This window comes from Urtica dioica, chromosome 4, assembly GCF_054948205.1.
Source record: "Urtica dioica subsp. dioica isolate 48M chromosome 4, U.dioica_male_clone48M_v1_H2, whole genome shotgun sequence".
Taxonomy (NCBI): domain Eukaryota; kingdom Viridiplantae; phylum Streptophyta; class Magnoliopsida; order Rosales; family Urticaceae; genus Urtica; species Urtica dioica.
Window position 1 is genome coordinate 13658949 of NC_142759.1, and position 19116 is coordinate 13678064.

At 35.8% G+C, this 19116-nt stretch overlaps 1 protein-coding gene and 1 pseudogene across 3 annotated transcripts; both read right to left on the minus strand.

Annotated features, from left to right (window-relative positions):
* Positions 1-318: 318 nt before the first annotated feature.
* On the minus strand, positions 319-4391 carry ACR3 (ACT domain repeat 3). 3 transcript variants are annotated; one of them, XM_089612210.1, is made up of 9 exons: positions 4056-4391; positions 3778-3860; positions 2791-2896; positions 2670-2715; positions 2462-2576; positions 2301-2368; positions 1190-1807; positions 1002-1106; positions 319-909 (listed from the first exon to the last, which is right to left on the minus strand). In XM_089612210.1, exons 3-9 carry the CDS (start codon positions 2859-2861, stop codon positions 580-582), a joined length of 1353 nt encoding a protein of 450 aa, XP_089468336.1. In that variant the 5' UTR covers positions 2862-2896; positions 3778-3860; positions 4056-4391; the 3' UTR covers positions 319-579. The 3 variants fall into 3 exon arrangements, with proteins under 3 accessions (XP_089468336.1, XP_089468337.1, XP_089468338.1); XM_089612211.1 differs by lacking the exon at positions 3778-3860; XM_089612212.1 differs by lacking the exons at positions 3778-3860; positions 4056-4391 and adding an exon at positions 2977-3226.
* Positions 4392-16826: 12435 nt separating this feature from the next.
* LOC149400634 (uncharacterized) lies at positions 16827-17801 on the minus strand (annotated as a pseudogene).
* Positions 17802-19116: the final 1315 nt, after the last annotated feature.

Sequence of the window (19116 nt, forward strand, 5' to 3'; positions counted from 1 at the left end):
ACCCACAAATCAATAATACTAATAAAGTCAAATTTCTATTATATTCAGTAACCATTTTCAGTGGGTAATATTCCTAACAAATTCCCCTTTATCACGATTCAAAGGTCTCCCGGAACTCTTGATCATCCGGGTTCGTACCCCGATTCTAAGATCCTTCAAGAAGAGACACGTGCCCGAGTCCGCTTGCGCCACGCGTCTCACGAGTGTTGATAAAAAAAATGCATTAACGACAAAGACTGCTTTGTCAAAGCTCAGGGCATTTCGTTTGATATGTAAAGATGCGTATTATTTTTTTTTCACTTCGAGATTCTGTTCATCAATTCAAGATGCGTGTATATTTTCACGGAATTTCTCCTTCGGAGTTTACATGAACAATAATACACGCGAACACGTTGCAATGCAGGTTTTCCAATGTTCACGACAAGTTAGAAGCACAAAAAAGGAATTTGAGAAGCCACAGGTCAGAGTCAGACGAACAGCTTTCTTGCGCTTCTCATTATTACGTACGATTCTTCTGTACAGTTGCAAACAACACAGAGCCAACAAAACAACAGCACATCGGAGTAGGAGCTTGGGTTTTCAGGCCAAGAACTTCTCGAGCAAGTTGCCGAAGAAGAAGCTGGTCTTGGCCCAACCGGTGGCCTCGGCCTGGGCCTGGGCATGGGCGTGAGAGGAGACCTTTTTGACGCTGAGCATCATTGTGTGGCCTATCTCCTTTCTGAGGCCCTCGATGGTCTTCATGTCCACCGTGTTCCCCGACGAGTCCCTCACGAAGAACACGTTCACGGCGCGCTCCCCTACGGTGGACACTCCCGCCCGCGACACCGACAGCCCGTTCTCTCTCAGAATCCGCGTCACCTCCGACAAAAGCCCAACTCTGTCCTTTGCGCACAGCTCCAGCCTCAGCCCCTGCGCTTTCAATCATGTCATGTCAGGGTCGGAAAATCGAGAAGAAGAAAAAAAAAAGACAGTAGTATCGTGTTTGTTGTTTGGAGACTGACCTCGCTTACTCGTCTTTCTATCGCGGCCTCGATGCATTTGATCACTCTTTCCTTTTCTCCTTCCATGTCCAGGGTACAACCGTCCATGTGACGAATGTAGTACTCCTACAGTTTCCATGTATTTATTAAAGCCTCACAAACTCGGGAAACGGACACGAATACTAAGGCAGCCAATCAGCGTCATGTACCTGGGAGGCATAAGGGATGTCGGAGGAGATGGCGGCGTGGAAAACGACGTACTGCATATCGGTGAGCGTGCAAACAATGTCGAACATGAGCTTGGCTCGGTCCTTGCATCGGACGGTGACGACCGAGTAGCCCTTCTCTTCGCAGCGGTCGACGGTGATCTTGGGCTTGAAGGACGAAGAAGAAGAAGAAGAAGAGTGGCAGTGAAGTCCCTCGTAGTCGCGATCGGCGAAGAGCATCTGGTGGAGGCGGCGGTCGACGTGGGTGAATCCGCCGATGGAGAGGGCGGTGAAGCTGTGGTGGTCCTCGCAGCCGCGGAGGATGTTGTTGAGCTGCTCCTCCACGAGGGAGAGGCGGGGGGCGTCGCTCACCGCCCGCCCCGTCACGTCGTCCGTCACGTACAGAACGCACGCGATGCGGCTGTTGTGGGTCCACACCTCGGCCGCGTACACGTTCAGCCTCAGGTTCGCCAGCACCGCCGAGATCTCCGATAGGAGCCCCGGACGGTCTTTTCCCACGAGCTCGATGGCCGTGTGGTCTCCCACGGAGTGCACGCCCACTTGTTTCCCTGCCGCCCTCTTCGCTCCTCCCTCTTTGCTCTGCCCTTTCGGCCCCAAAGCCTGTTTATGCCATGGATTACAAATTAGATTCTTCTCCAAACTAAGTCAAAAGGGCAGAGGATTCTTTTGTCCTAAATTTTTGACATCATTGAGTAAAAAAAATCCGATTTCTTATACGAAATTGAGCACAGAAAACAAGTCGCAATAAGGAAGAAGAAATTACTTGTTTGAGAAAAATAGTAAATCAATAACAAGACGCGACATGTGTTCCGATGAAAAGGCTATTTGATTTCAAGAGGGCAAGAATGAGCGAGAAGGACGGCAGAACTAGTTTTCCGTACTTGTAAGAGATGTCTCAAAACAATTTGATGATAACAATTAGCACAAACCAAGCAACTAAAGTCACGAAAAATCGACACGTCCGATTCAAACTTCATAGTGGAAATCGATCACTGACAACTTGACTCTCACAAAATGACATAAGTTTCTGGCAGCTAAATCAGAGAACAAGAAGCCGAGCAGAAGTTAGCGGGGGGTTTTTTTTTTCTTTTACCTTCTCGATGTACTCGATAGTTTTGCTGTCGGTAATTTGGTTCCCTTGCTGATCAGTGACATGAAATACTGGACCAAAAAAAGTACACAAAGGGTGAGATCACAAGAAGTCAAAAATATTGAAACCTTAATGATTTGTGCACATTTAATTTAAAAACGTACCATCCATGAACCATCCTCCATCAGAGGATACATAAGCCTTGGTGATGATGAGATCAAGGTCCGATAAAATCTGCACTACTTCTAACAGAATTCCCGGTTTGTTCACGCTATCAAGCTGTACATAAAAATACACACCCAAAAAAAAAAAAAATTTGTTCAAAACTAATTTGACATGTTCATCTGCAATTGCTGATTTGAAATACCATACCTTGATCAGAGTACAGTCACTGCATGTAGAATTGTCAACGGACACCCTGCAATATAGCCCATGTAAAAATACAGTTTAATTCCTAAGGCCATGAGAGAGAGAGAGAGAGAGAGAGAGAGACCTTGGTGGATTAATCCTGGTGCTTAAGTTCTCGTATTCGGGATCAAAGTATGGCCAACAAACTTTTGCCATTAACTCTCTCAATAAGTACACCAATAAATGAAAACCTGTGCCACAACAATATTTTTCTTTTTCAATCGTAGAGTGAAATAATATAAAATAGTTGATAATAAAGTGCGTAACCGACCGTCATTCGTATGTTCCAATTCAGTCACCGGAACAGTGAAACAGTTGACCTCTCAAATATTGGTGGTATAGATTATTTCGTTACCCAAAGTGGCAAATTTATTTATTATAGTAATCAATAAGCTCTATATGTACGAATGGTGCTAAACTAAAGTAAAGCCAAAAAAACAAACACGCACAAAAGCATATACAATTTAATATAATACACATATATCATATTAATTATCTTCACACGTTTACAAATAGCAATAACAAAAAGCACAAGAAGGAATGTAGAAATATGAAGGAAAAAAAAGCTTGCAAATTGCATGGCCTTCAATGCCTTCACTTCTGTTCCCTCAGCTCTAAACTTCTGATCCATTATCTTTTCTGTTTTGACTTTTTTTTTTTTTGCATAAATTATAAATGGATTTGCTCTTTTTGACTAGATGAAAAATGAACTAGTCGAAGTTCTAATCCAGTACGAGTTTTGAGGACAATGAAAAAAAAAAAAAAAAAGTAAAATAAGAGGTAAAAAGAGAAAGAAGTCGCTGGTGTGAAACAAAGATTTGATTCCAAACATTTTTTACTACGACCATCCGTATCTCAACTCTACGGTCCACATAGCGTCAATCAATCTTCAGATCAATGACTCGGTCAATCAAGACCGTCCATTTCTTTACGTCTACACTAATATTCTCGACTCTTTTTTAACAGAAAAGAAGAAAAAAACTGTGCACCTCTTCAAAAACGATATCTTTAAAAAGAATATACAGTAAAATTCATAAGCGAAAATTGAAAATATCTGTGTAGCAGAACTCACGGAAAAATGAATAAAAAATCTGGTTTACTCAAGGGAACACGAGGAAGAAGAAGAAATGGCAGAATGATGATATCGAAGGAGACCTGCGAAATCCGAAACGTTACAAGGAAATTCGCTTAATTCCATAAACGAAAGCACAGAGTCACAGTGACAGAGCTAGAATGAGACAAATATATATATATATATATATATATATATATATATTTATAAAAAGCTGAGCTGTTAATCACATGAAATGGAAAGAAATTAAAAAAATTAATAAGACTGAATTTTATTACCTTTCAGTAAAAAAGTTCCTTCGAAATGGCAGAGAGCTTTCTCACATCTTGAATTAGAGAAGACCAGAAAAGGAAACCAGAGATCAGACTTCCCACAGCGAGAGATAGAGAGAATTTTCTCAGAAAATGGAAGGAGAAAGAGGGTGTTTGAATGGCCAGAAAAAGAAAGAGAGAGAAGAGAAGCAAATTGCGCTGCTTTCGACGTCGGAATAGCACTCTCTCTCTCTCTCCCTCTCTTTCTCTCTCTCTCAGATTTGTATTCTTTTGTTGCTTATTGTTGCAGATTTTGGGTTTCGATTTTGTAGAAATATTATTATAAAATGAAAAGAACTTTTGGCATAAAACACTTGGATACGGCGTGGCATGTACTATTGCAAAATCATTAAGTAGCATTACTGGTGGTTCTGGAATATTTAGCAATAGAAGTAAAATTAGTTTAAGGGACAATTACATTAGCACTCCACATTTTTTTAAAGAAAAATAGATAAATTTTATTTTATTAAAAAAAATAGTTCATCGTGCTGAAGTAAATTCAATTAACGATTTTAGTTAATTCAATTTAATTCAGTCTCGTGGACTATTTTATTATTTATTTTGACTAAAATATTAAAATAAGTTAGAGATTGACAATTAGGCCAGTAATTTCATAGTCTATTATCCGTTTAAAAAATAATCAAATTTTTATTTTATTAAAAAAAATAACTCACTTGACATAGTTAATTTAATTTACTTCGATTTGGCCAAAGTAAATTCAATTAACTGTTTTAGTTAATTTAATTTATTTGGGCTTGGTGACTATTTTTTTTTAATAAAATATAACTTTGGCTAGAATCTTAAAAATAAGGGCGAACTAGTATCTAGCTCTAACAGTCCATATTTTAAAATTATAACTCAACTATTAACATATTTGTTATAATAACATTCCAATATTCTAATAATACCCGGGTTGTTATTACTAACTATCAGAGTAAATAATATTAACGGTAACAAGAAAAATAGTAAATCTCATTACCCGTAAAAAAACAACAGTAAATCTTATTAACCGTAACAAGAACAACAATAAATCTTATTAACTTTAATCTCCGCTGTCTCGGGCGCCGGAATCCGAGTTTTCATCAAAGTTTCAAACGATGAAATCTCAACCCTACCTTCAAAGGGTCAGATCTCTGCAGTCGTATGACTTGCTGATGTTCGAGATCATTTCCGGAGGAGGATCGTCATGGTTAATCGAATTAATCTTCGCAGTTAATCCGATTAACTATCACAATTAATATGCAGAACTGAACTTGCGACCTTCGAACGGCCGGATCGGCGCAACCGCGAGACTCGCTGATGTTCGAAATCGTTTTCGGAAGAAGTTCGTCACAGTTAATCAGATTAACTGTGACAGTTAATCCGATTAACTGTCGAACGAAAAACCCTAGAATCTGAAATCACAACTCCACCGCCGTGTGCGCCGGCCCCGCCTCCGCCGCCCTCGAGTTCGACACGCGATTTAACCCAAAATTTGGCGACCCGAGCGAAAACTACGTCGAAGTCACCGGTGAGGAGAACCGGTGCGCGCTTCTCTGGAAAGGACACGAGGCGGTGGCGATCGATTCCGAAGCTCTTTCTTCATCGCCAGAGACGGCGAGTCTCCGGCGAAGATCCGGTGGATCGGAGAGGAAGATTGTGGCGTGGTATTTAAGTGTTTGGGTGTTTGGATGTGGGAGAGAAGGGTATTTTTTAGACTTTAATCAATGTTGGCCATCTTTTAAAATAAATTGATAGTATGACTACTATTTTAATCTCCACTCTTAATAGAGGCTAGATACTAATAAATCTCTAAAAAAGCTAAGAAACCGACTAATTGCAACAAATTCTTCTAAAATTAAATAAAAAGTCAGGTAACCGATAATAAAACATAAATGAAAACTAAGAGTGTTTATTTATTTTATTTTAAAATGAATGATAAAACTGAAAATTCTAAGAGTGAAACCTGCCTAAAAACTTATGAATTACTATTTATTACCAAAAAAAAAAATAAACATTGACTAGTTTTAATTGGATTAGTTTAAAAAGGCCTTGGTAGAGTACTTAAAAAAAATTAAAGACTAAATAATATTACGTATAAATATTATGATACAAAATAAAGATTACGAAGTAAAACAACAACTAGCGAAAGTTTGAGGACCCGGAAATTAATTTATCTTAAAAGACACTAACTTGAAGGATTAAAGTGCATACAACATAGAAATTCATTTTGTTGACCTAAGTAGTGGAGAAATATAAAAACTATACTCTATAGTTGCAAAATATCTAAAATTTGACTTTTGATCTAAATTCGGACAAAAATACCGTTTCGGTCCATTTTTCCATCTTTAACCATCGCATTTCATCGGAAATTACCCTAAATCAAATCTTTGAATTTCATCGTAGATCATCGTATTTCATGGTAAACAGCTATGAATTTCATCGGATTTCATATTGAATCATCGTATTTCATCGGAAAAAGTCTCAAATTCAAAATTCTAATTTTTTTTTCAAAACCGATCAAAATCCGTCCAAATCATCTAATAATCACTGTAATCATTATAAAAACTATCCTACAACAATTCAAACACGAAATAAAGATGAACATATTACTTTTTTTTTTTTAATCATTTTGAGCGGTGAAATCATAAATCCGAAAGTAATAGAATATTATTTTGAGTGGAAATGAGAGAGCGAACATTTTTGTTCGATTTTAGATTAAAAATTCAATTTTAAATATTTACACCTATGTAATCTAGCTTTTCCACTTTTTATGTCCAAAAAATATAATTTTTCATTCGGTATATTCTCGCTTTCATTGTCAATATACCAGGATATCTTTATAATAACGTTTCATTATCACTGCTTACGGTTTATACACTACTAATGTACAACAATCAATTATAGTTTCATTATTTTATTTATTATGGTTTAATTATTTTATTCTTATCACAAACGATGAAACGATAACAATCCCATCGACAGAAATAAAGAATTCTAAACATGCACGATATACTATTTATTTATTTATTTATTTTTGGTGGAAATCAATCTAGAGAGAATTATTAGATATGATTAGTTGTATATATTTTAGGGTGCCACAATGACAATGCTAGTTGACACTGCCGTGTCGAGTGGATAGATACGGACAGATCATACAACGCAAGCAAGTAGACAACTGAATGAATGACAATAATACGACGTACGACTTCTCGTGAGGAAGTGAATTGCAGACTTGCTCTCTTTTGAGATGCTCTTTTAAACTGAATAAATGGCGAATAATATAAATTTGATATTTTATTTTCTACTAATTACGACCTCAAATTATATTAAAATTAATATGATTTAAACTATTAAAATTTTATTATAACCGATTCATTTGTGAAGAAATTTGTCAATTGCATTTTAGCAAATTTTTAGTTAACAATTGTAAATTAGTCAATTTATTAATATGAAAAAGCGACAATAAGAATAGAAATTAGCCAATTTGATGACGTGAAAATTTGGTAATAATAAAAATGATTAATTTTCAACTATTAACTAAACATTGATTTAAATGTAATTTAAACATTTCAAAAAGATTATATAACTATAGTATCTTTTTAAAATAACCAAATGCTTTTCCTCAATTTAAAATTATGACTAATTTATATCTAATCCTCTCATATGACGTATGAGTCTAGTCTTAATTTGACTATTTTCTTAATAATTAAATAATTATACTAAGAGGTCTAAATAAATCATATACATGATCCTCCCTAAATTTGTAGTATTATTTTCACACGATGTATTTAACTTATATTTGAATTATCTGCTAATCATGACCAAAATTGTGTATATATATTTTAGAACAAGTAGTATCCTCCGCGCGTTACAGCGGACTAATTAATATATTTTAATTTGGATGAAGAAAATATTTGAAGACATGTCCAAATATACGTAGGTTTGAAAAAATGAATCTAAATTTTTTTTGGAGACACTTTTTTTTTTTCTGATTTAAAAAAAAAATCCGATAGTGTGGAATGAACAGTACTTTGTGTCTAGCAGTCCAACATCTTCTTTTTTTTTTCTTAAAAAATAAATAAAAATTATATTGTAGAATGAACAATATTTTGAGTCTAACCAGTCATCCTCTACTTTTTTTTATATATAACAATAATTTATTTAAGTAAATATTCTACTAACCAAAGGACATGACAATGACAGTTTTGTAAAGTTTAAAAGTTATATTTATTCAGTTGTGTTTTTGTAATTTCAAAAGCTTAATAAAGAAATTTGTGTCCAAACATTATAGAATGAAATTCAATGAATAGTGAAATGAGTGCGCATGAAAAATAAACCTTTCATTTCTTATATATATATATAATAATAATAATAATAATAATAATAATATAAATAATAATACTAATAATGTCAAGGCTACAAATGACAAAACACGGGTATTATTCGCTGCAATTTCTCTTTTAGATAAGGCTGTGTTACGTATATGGTTGGCTAAGACAAGTGTCGTAGGTTTAGTACTTAGCACTTTTTTTTCAGCATTGCATGGACAAAATGTACCTTCGCCTTCAGTTTGTGTGTGGGTTGAGAAGTTCATAAAGTGATGTAAAAAAGTATCATAGTACCATGGATTACTGTTAAAAAAAAATTCTTAAATCAATAAAAGTGAATTCATGATAACATGTGTGTTTAGTTTATTTTTTGTTACTCATTTGAAGCTATTATAACCTTTTCTTGGACAAATATTTGGCTAAGAGATTGATCTAGGGGTAACCGATTCTAAGGATCTTATTAGTCTTCGATTCGATTTTCTCGAACTCAATAATTGAGGCCAATCCAGGGACTCATGAATATTATTCGAGTCTAATTCAGAACCACGGTTATACAAAAAAAAAAATGATAGAAGCTATATGCGTTGTAGTACTCCAACGTGTCATGATTTAAGCTCATTTAAAGTATTTTCTTGAAGACGGACACCGAAGAAAAAGGAAGAGAAAAAAACTTCATGCATGGAAACTGAATTTTATAATGTTGTGTTCTAGAAAAAAAAAATGGTCACGTATGAAAAATGTAGGATATAAATAATTGACGGAAATTATTTATTGGTAAAGTCAGATCCATGTTTAATAACAGTAGATCGAACAATTTTGGCCCTAAATAATTCCAAGACTCCTTACTCCTATAGGATATCCTTTCTTGTTTTCCAAATCAATCTCATGATCCACATGCCAAACGACTATAATTAGCTCGTACAAAATTTATAAGTTATTGTTGGTCCATTCATTAGTCGAAAAACTGAATTCCACGACGACTAATTAAGCTTTATTGTATCGTGGAATAAGGCTTATTTTGTTGCGACGTAAATCAGTCTTTTGTCGCTGCAAAACTGTATAATGAATTAAAAAACTAATATTAGCTTGTGGGTTGATCATCTCAATATGTGCCCACGACGAGAAAAATCGTTCTAATTCTTTAATATCCGCAAGCATGATATCTTTGGACTAACCAAATTGAATACAACTTAATACAATCCTTGATAAGAGGGACTAGCTCAGTCGGTAAGCATAATATAAAGAAGAGTTTGAGTCATAGCAAAAAATTTTACCAAAAAACAAAACAAAACAAAATCATGCAATCCCTGTAAGAGAGAGAGAGAGAGAGAGAGAGAGAGAGAGAGAGAGAGAGAGAGAGAGAGAGAGATTGATGACAAACGGTGATTGAATTCTCATTAACCTTCTTGATGAACTATCAAGAGGTTTATATAACAGTTACAGAGTGGGCTCACTAAACATATTATTGTTAAAATAATAGCAACCGAACAATAACTTTGACTCCACTGACTTGTACAAGATACAATGTTTAAAATTTCGGGATATTCGGGGAAATTACGTGGAAATTTCGTTATTTTTGGGATTTCGGCACAAAAATGAACATTGGTCGTTTCATGTATTTTTTTCGTCGGCATTCCTAGGAATTTCGACCGTGCCCACATTATTTCCGCGTTATCTGTGCAAAATCAACAATATTTCCGTTATTTCTTGGGAATGTCGCCGAAATTCCCGTATTAGTCCCACTGTTTTGTGCCGACAGTTTGAGTTTGTGATGAAATCGAATCGTTTTAATTTTTTTGGAAAAATCTTGCTGAATGAAAGATGTGTATTTATGTTGTGTGGTTCACATATGTTTTTCTCAATTTATTTTTAATAGAATCCAGATTTATTTGATATTTGAGACTTAGATTTCAAAGTTAGAATGTGTTTTGAACTAACTATTGAGTCAACCTACTATTGAGTCTTTTTATCTATGTTGAACTTAATATGTGTTTTGAACTTATCTTTGTTTTTGAACCTATTAAGTGTTTTAGACCTTTTGTTTATGTTTTTTTTTATGATATGTGAAATTATTACGTGTGTTGGAGACTTGAATTTGGAGTTTAAACTTATTATGTGTGTGTTTGAAACTAATTTATTTGTTATATTAATAATTATGCAACATTATTTCCATCGACATTTCCGTGTTTTATCAAAATTTCTGTCGGCACCGCAATTTCCGTCGACATTTTTTTAAGCAAATTTCCACATTTTTTCCGTCGCAATTCCCATCCGCCACCGTAATTTCCGTTTTTTTAGGTCATCGGCACGAAATCGGCCGTCGGCATTTCAATCATTGACAAGATATAGGTCAAATTCACACATCCCCTTGAGCTGAACATCCATCTTCCATATCCAGTCGTTAACTTAGCATTTTGAAATGCGCTTCTGACAGTGGCGTAGTGAGTAAATCAGCTAGCTGATCTTCAGTAGGAATGTATTTGATCTCCACGACTTTGTCCAGAACCAGATCCCTAATGAAGTGAGCATCGACTTCTATATGTTTAGTACGAGCATGGAATACTGGGTTGGACGCGAGAGTTCCTACACCTTGGTTGTCACACCATATAATGGGTGTTGATGTTGATAGATGGGCGTTTAGATCATCAAGAAGCGAGCGAAGCCATATGACTTCAGTAGCGGTTTGAGCAAGGGTCAGTACTCTGATTCGATGCTAGAGTGAGAGACCACCTTCTGTTTTCTCGTAGACCAGACGATTGGGTTGCCGCCAAAGAAGACAACATAACACGTTGTTGATCTTCGATCGTCTGAGTAGCTGGCCCAGTCAGCGTCAGAGAATGCTTCAATAGAGAGACACATGGCTGGTTTGAAGTGAGACCATGTCGAAGAGTGCCTTTGACGAGCGTGTAGATATAAGCTTATGGACTGCAAATGACAAATTAGCCCTCACGAGCGTGAGATATTGTAAGCCATCTACAAGACTCCTATACATCGTTGGAAATACACACACTTGATGCGTGTGTAATCACGGGTAGCGCAAGAGAGCTCCCTGTTGACTTAGGATTTGCTGAAGACTCCAAAATTCTCCGCCCCAGTCAGTTTGAAGGCATTTCAGCTTTGAGATGAAGAAACGCTCCACGTGAACTTGAAAAATGAGAAACATATTCTTGGCTTCATCTTTGCTCCGCAGTGGATACAACCATATGTACATGTATGGTCGTCAAGGAAGGCGATGTAGTATCGATATCCTTTGGTGGAGAGCATCGGAGCTGGGGCCCATAAATTTGCATAAACCATGTCAAGTGGTGCAGAGGCATGGAAATTTGATCGATGATATGTAACATGACAAGATTTTCTTATGTTGCGGGAGTTACAGAAATCAGTATTGCTTAAAATGCAATCTTTTATTTGTAATTGTTTTACAGCCTTAGAGAGCACTTTGACACACGGATGACCTAACCATTTGTGCCAAAGGCTAGTCTGATCACTAATGTGTTTTACATTTTCAAATTGAAAAACTAAAGGTTGAACATCTTATACAATAGATGAAAATGAATTACAACATTTCTGAGTTGAAAGAAAACTAGAATCCGATGCAGAACTGAACTTGTGCGAATCTGGTGTTGATGTAGATCTCGACTCTCCTCTTCTTGAAATCTTTGACATGTCCAGTTTGTACAAGTTGTCTTTAACCGTTCATGTGAGAAGAACTTGCTTCAAATTCTTTTCCTTGATGAGGCAATGATCACAGGAAAATTCAGCAACAACGTTATTATCTTTTGTAATCTTTGACACATTAACAAGATTCTTCGCAATTCTTGAAACGTGTAAGATTCGATTAAGCATCAGCTGTTTTGGCTGTGTATCAATGATAGAAATTCCAATATGAAGATGGCTCGAAGAGATGTGATTTGTGGCTCGTAGAAAATCATTCTATTGGAAGGAGGAAAAAAAATCATTATTTACTATGAAACTTCAATGATTTATTATACCGAATAATTTAATGCTGGCTTAATATTCCATCTATCTTTCGGATCTTCTTTCTTTATTTATTTTTCCAACCTTTACTAAACATAGTCCAATATCCACAATATTCATTAAATTAGATGTTGCAAACATAGACACCGTTGATTTATATTTCATTTATCCCCATGCATATCTAATGAATATTTTCCTCATGAAATATGCCCATCAATATATAGCCATATACTTATATCCCCTGTCAACTAGAGCAAGCACGCATTAAAGTTGGATTATGCACTGTTAATATTCCAATCCGAATATTCATAATGACATTATACAAAACACTTTTTAGAGAGCTATCTTATCTATCGTTAGTTTTGGAGTCTAGATAACGACAAGGAAATAAAATTTAGCTAGCATAAAAGAATAGCTCAAATTAAAGTTCTCCCTTTCATGCCTCAGATTTACCTTCTAGCTAAGAATGTTCTTTTTTACTCTTTGGAAAGTCTGTGATTATGATTAAATGACTATTCTTAATTAAAATTATGATTTTATATTAAATATTAGAAAAGTAGAACAATTCATTTTTTACTCGCACGAGTCTTCCTTTGGTTTGTACTATTTTTTTTAATTTTTAGATAATTCAGTTAAATTTTTAATATATAAAATTGAAATAAACTATATATATGCCTAACTCCCCGGCACTACAACACATAGAGCCATTACCGACGATTTTTTTCGCGGTAATAACCCCTTAATCGTCGTTAAATCTTTTTAGTATTAGCGACGATTTTTCTCGTTGCCAAATGTCCGTGCCTAAATATATTTAGCGACGAAATAATCGTCGTGAAATATTTACCGACGACATTAGCGATGATAATGTCGTCTCTAAATGTATAAACGAAAAGTCTTTTTTAATTTTGTGAAATATATTTAGCGACGATTTTATCGTCGCTAATTCGCGCGGAAAATTTTCCCGCGCGAATTAGCGACGATAAAATCGTCGCTAATAACTTCGCTCTTTAAATAATTAGCGACGATTTTATCGTCGCTAATTAATAAATTGTTTTTTTTTCGTTTTTGAAATTATTAATTTTTTTCGTCGTTAATTATTAATTTTTTATTTTTTTCGTTTAAGAAATTCTAAAATGAAAAATCAAATTATATTATCGAAATCAAGTTATATATAAAATCCAGTTACGATTTCGATAAACGAGAAATATGTAAATAATAAACTACTATACACAAACTATCTAATAAAGACTAGTCGCGACCTTTGCTTCGTCGTCCCGCCGGTCGTTTTTCCCCTCCTCGACGTGAAACGCTCTTCTGCTGGCGCTGATACTCTGCAATGTGCGGCGGAATAATGTGCTCTTCAGCTGACTGACTTGGACCGCCGGACGTCGTCTGCTGGCTATCGTCGGGAGTCCTCTGCTGGTCGCCCGTCGGAGTGTGGACGCCGGGCATCGGAGTGTGGATGCCGGCCGTCGGAGTCTGCTGGCTGTGGGTCGACGGAGCCTGCTGCGAACTCTGCGGAAATTGAGGCATAAACGAGCTCAGGTTGAGCCCGGGCACCTGACTCTGTATTGCCTCGGCGAACGAGGCGTGCGTCGACGTGAACACCTCCTGCGAGATATATCCTGGATGCGACGTTCCAGCCTCCGAACCGTATACTTCGGCGATTTCAGCCGCCATCCGTGCTCCCTGTGGCACCAAGCGTCCGACGCCGGTTAAGTGATCACTCTGTGAACCCACAATATCGCGAATCGCCTGCTGCTCTAGGACGGAAATATCAACGTCCGCTCCTTGTTGCTCAGCCTCCGCTCGCAACGTGTTGAACCTATCGACCAGTCGATCTTGATATAATTAACTAGTTAGTATATATTAATAAAAAAAAATTTACAAAAAATATGTAAACTTACGTAACGAGCTGAGGCTTCAGCAGTCAGCCATTCGGACGCATCGGACTGATGTTGGCGCTTGTAGTTCGCAAACAAGCTCTCGAAAGCGCCTGTCTCGGCGCTCTTCTGAAGTTCATTTATTTCACTCATTTACCTCATGAAATCGTCAATTTCGGGACAATTTCTTAAAATGTACCACTCAGTGAGCAATCGTATATTCTCATCTAAGCGTATCGTGGTCATCGTATATTTACATGAGTGCATCATAATTATACAATGGCTTAAAGTTGAGATATGATAATTATTCTATTTTTACAAGAAAGAATAAATTAAATAGACATCTAAGCTTACACTACTACAAATTTAGTTTTCTGATGCGCATGACTATCAGGTGCGACTAGTCACACCTAAAAGTCGCATCTAAATGACTTTCGGGTGCGACTAGTCGCATCAGATTGTCAACCAGAAGTCCAAAAAATTTCGCTAAAATTGTTTTTTCTTTTGAGTATCAGGTGCGACTTTTCGCACCAGATAGTTAAAAAAACTTTCAGGTGCGATAAAGTCGCACCTGATTGTTTAAAATTTTAAGCGGGCCAATTCTCCCCCTCATTTTTTCATTCAGTTTTAAAATGGGAAAGAATTTAAAAGAAAAGAAATGACACGGGAAAGAGAAAGAGAAGAAAGAAAAGAAAAGGAAAGAAAGAAAGAAAAAGGAAGAAGAAGAAGAGGGTTGAACCGAGAGAGAGAGAGAGAGAGAGAGAGAGAGAGAGATAGAGAGAGAGAGAGAGAAGGAAAGAGAGTGAGAGAGAGGAAGAAGCTGAGAGAGCGAGAGAGAGAAGGAGAGCGCGCCACCAGCCGAGAGGAGAGAAACGCTGGCCAGCAGCTCCTCCACCAAGCCGCGCGCGCCACCAGCCGATAGGAGAGAAACGCCGCGTGTCTCAGGAGCTCTGGCAAGCATCTCCGACGAGGGAAAGAGAGAGTAGACGGTCTGGGTAGCTCAACTCTTCAAGCAAGGTAGGAATTTTTCTTGGCTGAATTGAAGAACTCGAAAATTAGGGTTCATATTCCAATTTTGGGGGTTTCGAGTTCTATGGTGATTTCTAAGGAATTGAGTGTTGTTGTTTGAGCTTGATAATTAATATTGATAACTTGAACTCAAATTTCTTGTCTTGGTTTGAATTTGCCCGAAAATGGGTTAAGGGTATGAACTTGTTTTGGGGTTCTGATTTTGAGAGTGAATTGATGTGTGTTTAGTTGTTTGAGAATGATTGATGAACGTTTATTTAAGGCTATGATGATTTTGAGGTTTTGGAATTGTTTGGTTTGAGTTTTGTTGTGGTCGTGTGTGACTTTGCCGTGGGTTTGGTTTGGGTTGGTTGTGTGTTTTTGGCCGTGAGCTTAATTTTTCTGGCTGATTCGATCTGGTTATTCGTGGTAATAAATTATGAGAATCGAGTATTAATTTTTTTTAAAAAAGATAAAGAGCATCAGATGCGACTTTTCGCACCTGATAATCAAGACACTTTCAGGTGCGACTTTTCGCACCTAAGAGCATTAGGTGCGGACTTTCGGGTGCGACTTTGTCGCATCTAAAGTCGCACCTGAAAGTACTTTCAGGTGCGACTTTTGCACTTTCAGGTGCGAAAAAAGTCGCACCTGATGCTATGTTTTGTACTAGTGTTAGGAAGATCTAAGCTAAGCATGATAATCAGATATAATTGGAATTTCCTTACAGAGTAGAATGTTTAAAAAATATCCGTAATTCCGGCCAAATTTAGAATGGAATTTTCATTTCGAATTTATTCATTAAAAATGTAAAGCTTGATTTATCATCTAGTATCCGAAATAAATTATGCAACCAGATCATAATTTTGTTACAGATAATTTTCACAAAATTGGAACAAATCGAAAAGAAAAAAAAATGAATTTGTAACTAAATTTGATTTCACTTTTTGGGCTAACTAGAACAAAATTTATGTTTTGACTATTATAACTTTCCCAAATTAGTTTAAAACCAATGAAAACATTTCAACAAAGGCATCCCACCAAATATGCCGTGTGATATGCTCCAAACTCACGCTATTTGCAAGAACAAATATAGCGTGTTATACAGTGTCACGTTATATTTGCAGTGATACTGTATCACACGGTAAACCTTTTTTTTTAAATCCTTTTATCAACACATTAAGCGCTAATTTTTATATATATATATATATATATATATATATATATGTATATATATATATGTATAGATTAACCCTATCAATCCAAAACTCATAAAATGACTACAAAAAACACATTAAAATAAACTTCAAGTAAAACATAAAAAATTTAAACATATATCAAAATTAAAATTAAACACACTAAATAAATATAAAAACTAAAAAAAATAACATAATTTTGAAAGACATAGGAAAAACTTAAAACACAATTTGATAACTGGGAAAATTATTTCCTGTTCCGTCAAGATAATTATAATACTGAGTAAACTCTTGATCTTGATCTCCTTGAGGTTGATCTCCATGAGTTTGATCTCCTTGAGCTTGATCTCCTTGAGCTTGATTTCATTCATAATTAGATGCTCGATATTGAGATCCATGATATTGGGAACCTTCTCCTTGTTCTTCATATTGGTTCATCTGTGCTCTTTTTTGCATAATTTTTCCTTTTTCTTTTACTATAAATTCACTCATATTTGGGTTGGATATAGTATCCAAATTCATGAATAAAGTTTATTTTCTTTCATTTGAGCTAGCTCAATCTTTTTCTAACGAAGTTCATTTTTTTGTCTCTGAACTTCAATTCTATCAAAATTAGAATCTTTAATAGTTCGGACAAGACTATCATTTTTGTCCGTCATTTTTTTAAATTCTTCAACATCTTTTTGTGGTCTCTTTTCTTTTTTTACACTAATTGGTCTTCCAGATAAATTGCAAGTGCCTTGTTGATCGTTCATGTTAAGATCAAATGAATTCATACCGGGGGTTACAGGTTACTCGGTAGAAAATGATGACGATGAAGGATGGTTACGACCCGGGGACTCGGTATTTGAGCTGTCACCAACAAATTTCTCAATTCCCTTAAGAATGGACCACACATGGTCGAATTTAAAGCCTCTCTTGTATTTGACATCCTCTACCAATAACATCTTCGCTTGAGTTAACTATTACATATTGATAAGAGAATAGTGATAAAAAGTTAGTAAGTACAAAAAAAATTATGAGTACATATTATCGACAAAATATATACAATGTTTTGTTCCGAAGCACCGCTGGAATTTTTATTTTCAATCTAGTTAACACATCCCCTTAGTTTTGAAGCAGTAGAAAGAATGGTTTCCATTCTAGTTTTTAAAGATCTTCTTGGTCTAACTTTTTGGATTCCATTTGAGTGATACTCTATTTCAATTCTTGCCCAAAATTGATCTTTTTTTTTTTTTGGGAAATCCCTATGATTGAGTTTTGAGAAATATCAATATAGGTATGAAACAAGAGTATATCTTCTTGAACAGAGTACGAAGAACTGTGACTTGAAGTCATGTTTGAAGAAATGAGTTGAAGAATGAATTTGTGAGGAAATGAGTTGAGGAGTAAATCTTATTTATATAGAAATTCAACGGCTAGATTTTAGAAATGTTTGAAGAAATGCAACGGCTAGATTTTAGATCTAGAAATTCAATGGTCTAGTTCTATTTGTTTCTTTCTGATAATGTTAAGAGACAAGATGTGACATACAATGCAATGGCTAGATTTTAGATCTAGAAATTCAATGGTCTAGATCTATATCAAAATAGGCGAGTCCACAACTTTGGAATGTTTGAAGCGATTTTTCCGTGCTATTGTCGAGGTGTTTGGAGGCCTTTATCTTCGAGCACCTAATGCTAATGACATTGCAAGGCTACTTCACATTAATGAGCATCGAGGATTTCCAGGTATGTTGGGTAGTTTCGATTGTATGCATTGGAAGTGGAAAAACTGCCCAACACCTCGGGGAGATCAATATGCTGGACGTAGTGGATCTCCTACGATTATTCTAGAAGCTGTAGTTGATTATGATCTTTGGATATGGCATGCATATTTCAGTCTACCGGGATCTAATAATGATATTAATGTGCTAGAGGCATCTCATCTTTTTGCTAGTATTGCTGAGGGTACTGCTCCACCGGCCAATTATGTCATTAATGGAAAAGAATATAATATGGGTTATTATGTAGCCGATGGCATATACCCAAAATGGTCGACCCTTGTTCAAACTATTCACGATCCACGTGATCCAAAAAAGTTATTTGCAATGAAACAAGAAGCATGTATAAAGGATGTGGAGTGTGCATTTGGAATGTTGAAGTCAAGATTTGCAATTGTGGTCGGACCATCCCGCTTTTGGAGTAAGAAAGTGTTACATGATATCATGACATCGTGTATTATTTTGACTAATACGGTAATAGAAGATAAACGCGATGTTAATCCAACCATTGAAGAACGAGCCGAAGTTCCAAATGCAGAAGTTGAGATGGCGGACGATGAAAATGCTCGATTCAACAATTCTTAGGTCGACACCAACAAATCAAGAATAGAGACGCTCATACTGAACTTCGAAATGCATTAAATGAGCACTTGTTGAATGAATTTACTAATTCCGATAATTAGTATGATGCAATCTATCTTTCAAATGTGTATTTTTTTTATGTTGAATTATTTAAATGTAATATGTTTTTTTTAGTAATGTAATTTTTATTTCAATTTTTTATTCATTTTAGTTTTTGTTAAATATTGGTAAGTAATAAATAATTTTAATCACTTAATTGAAAAATTATAAACATTATAATTATTTATTGAAATATTTATTAATAAAGAG

Coding starts and splice junctions, on each gene's coding strand:
- ACR3 (XM_089612211.1), bottom strand. CDS start 2,861: ATGGCAAAAGTTTGTTGGCCATACTTTGATCCCGAATACGAGAACTTA. Junction 2,716..2,790: donor ACCAGGATTAATCCACCAAG/GTCTCTCTCTCT, acceptor GCTATATTGCAG/GGTGTCCGTTGACAATTCTA. Junction 1,107..1,189: donor ACATCCCTTATGCCTCCCAG/GTACATGACGCT, acceptor TGGAAACTGTAG/GAGTACTACATTCGTCACAT.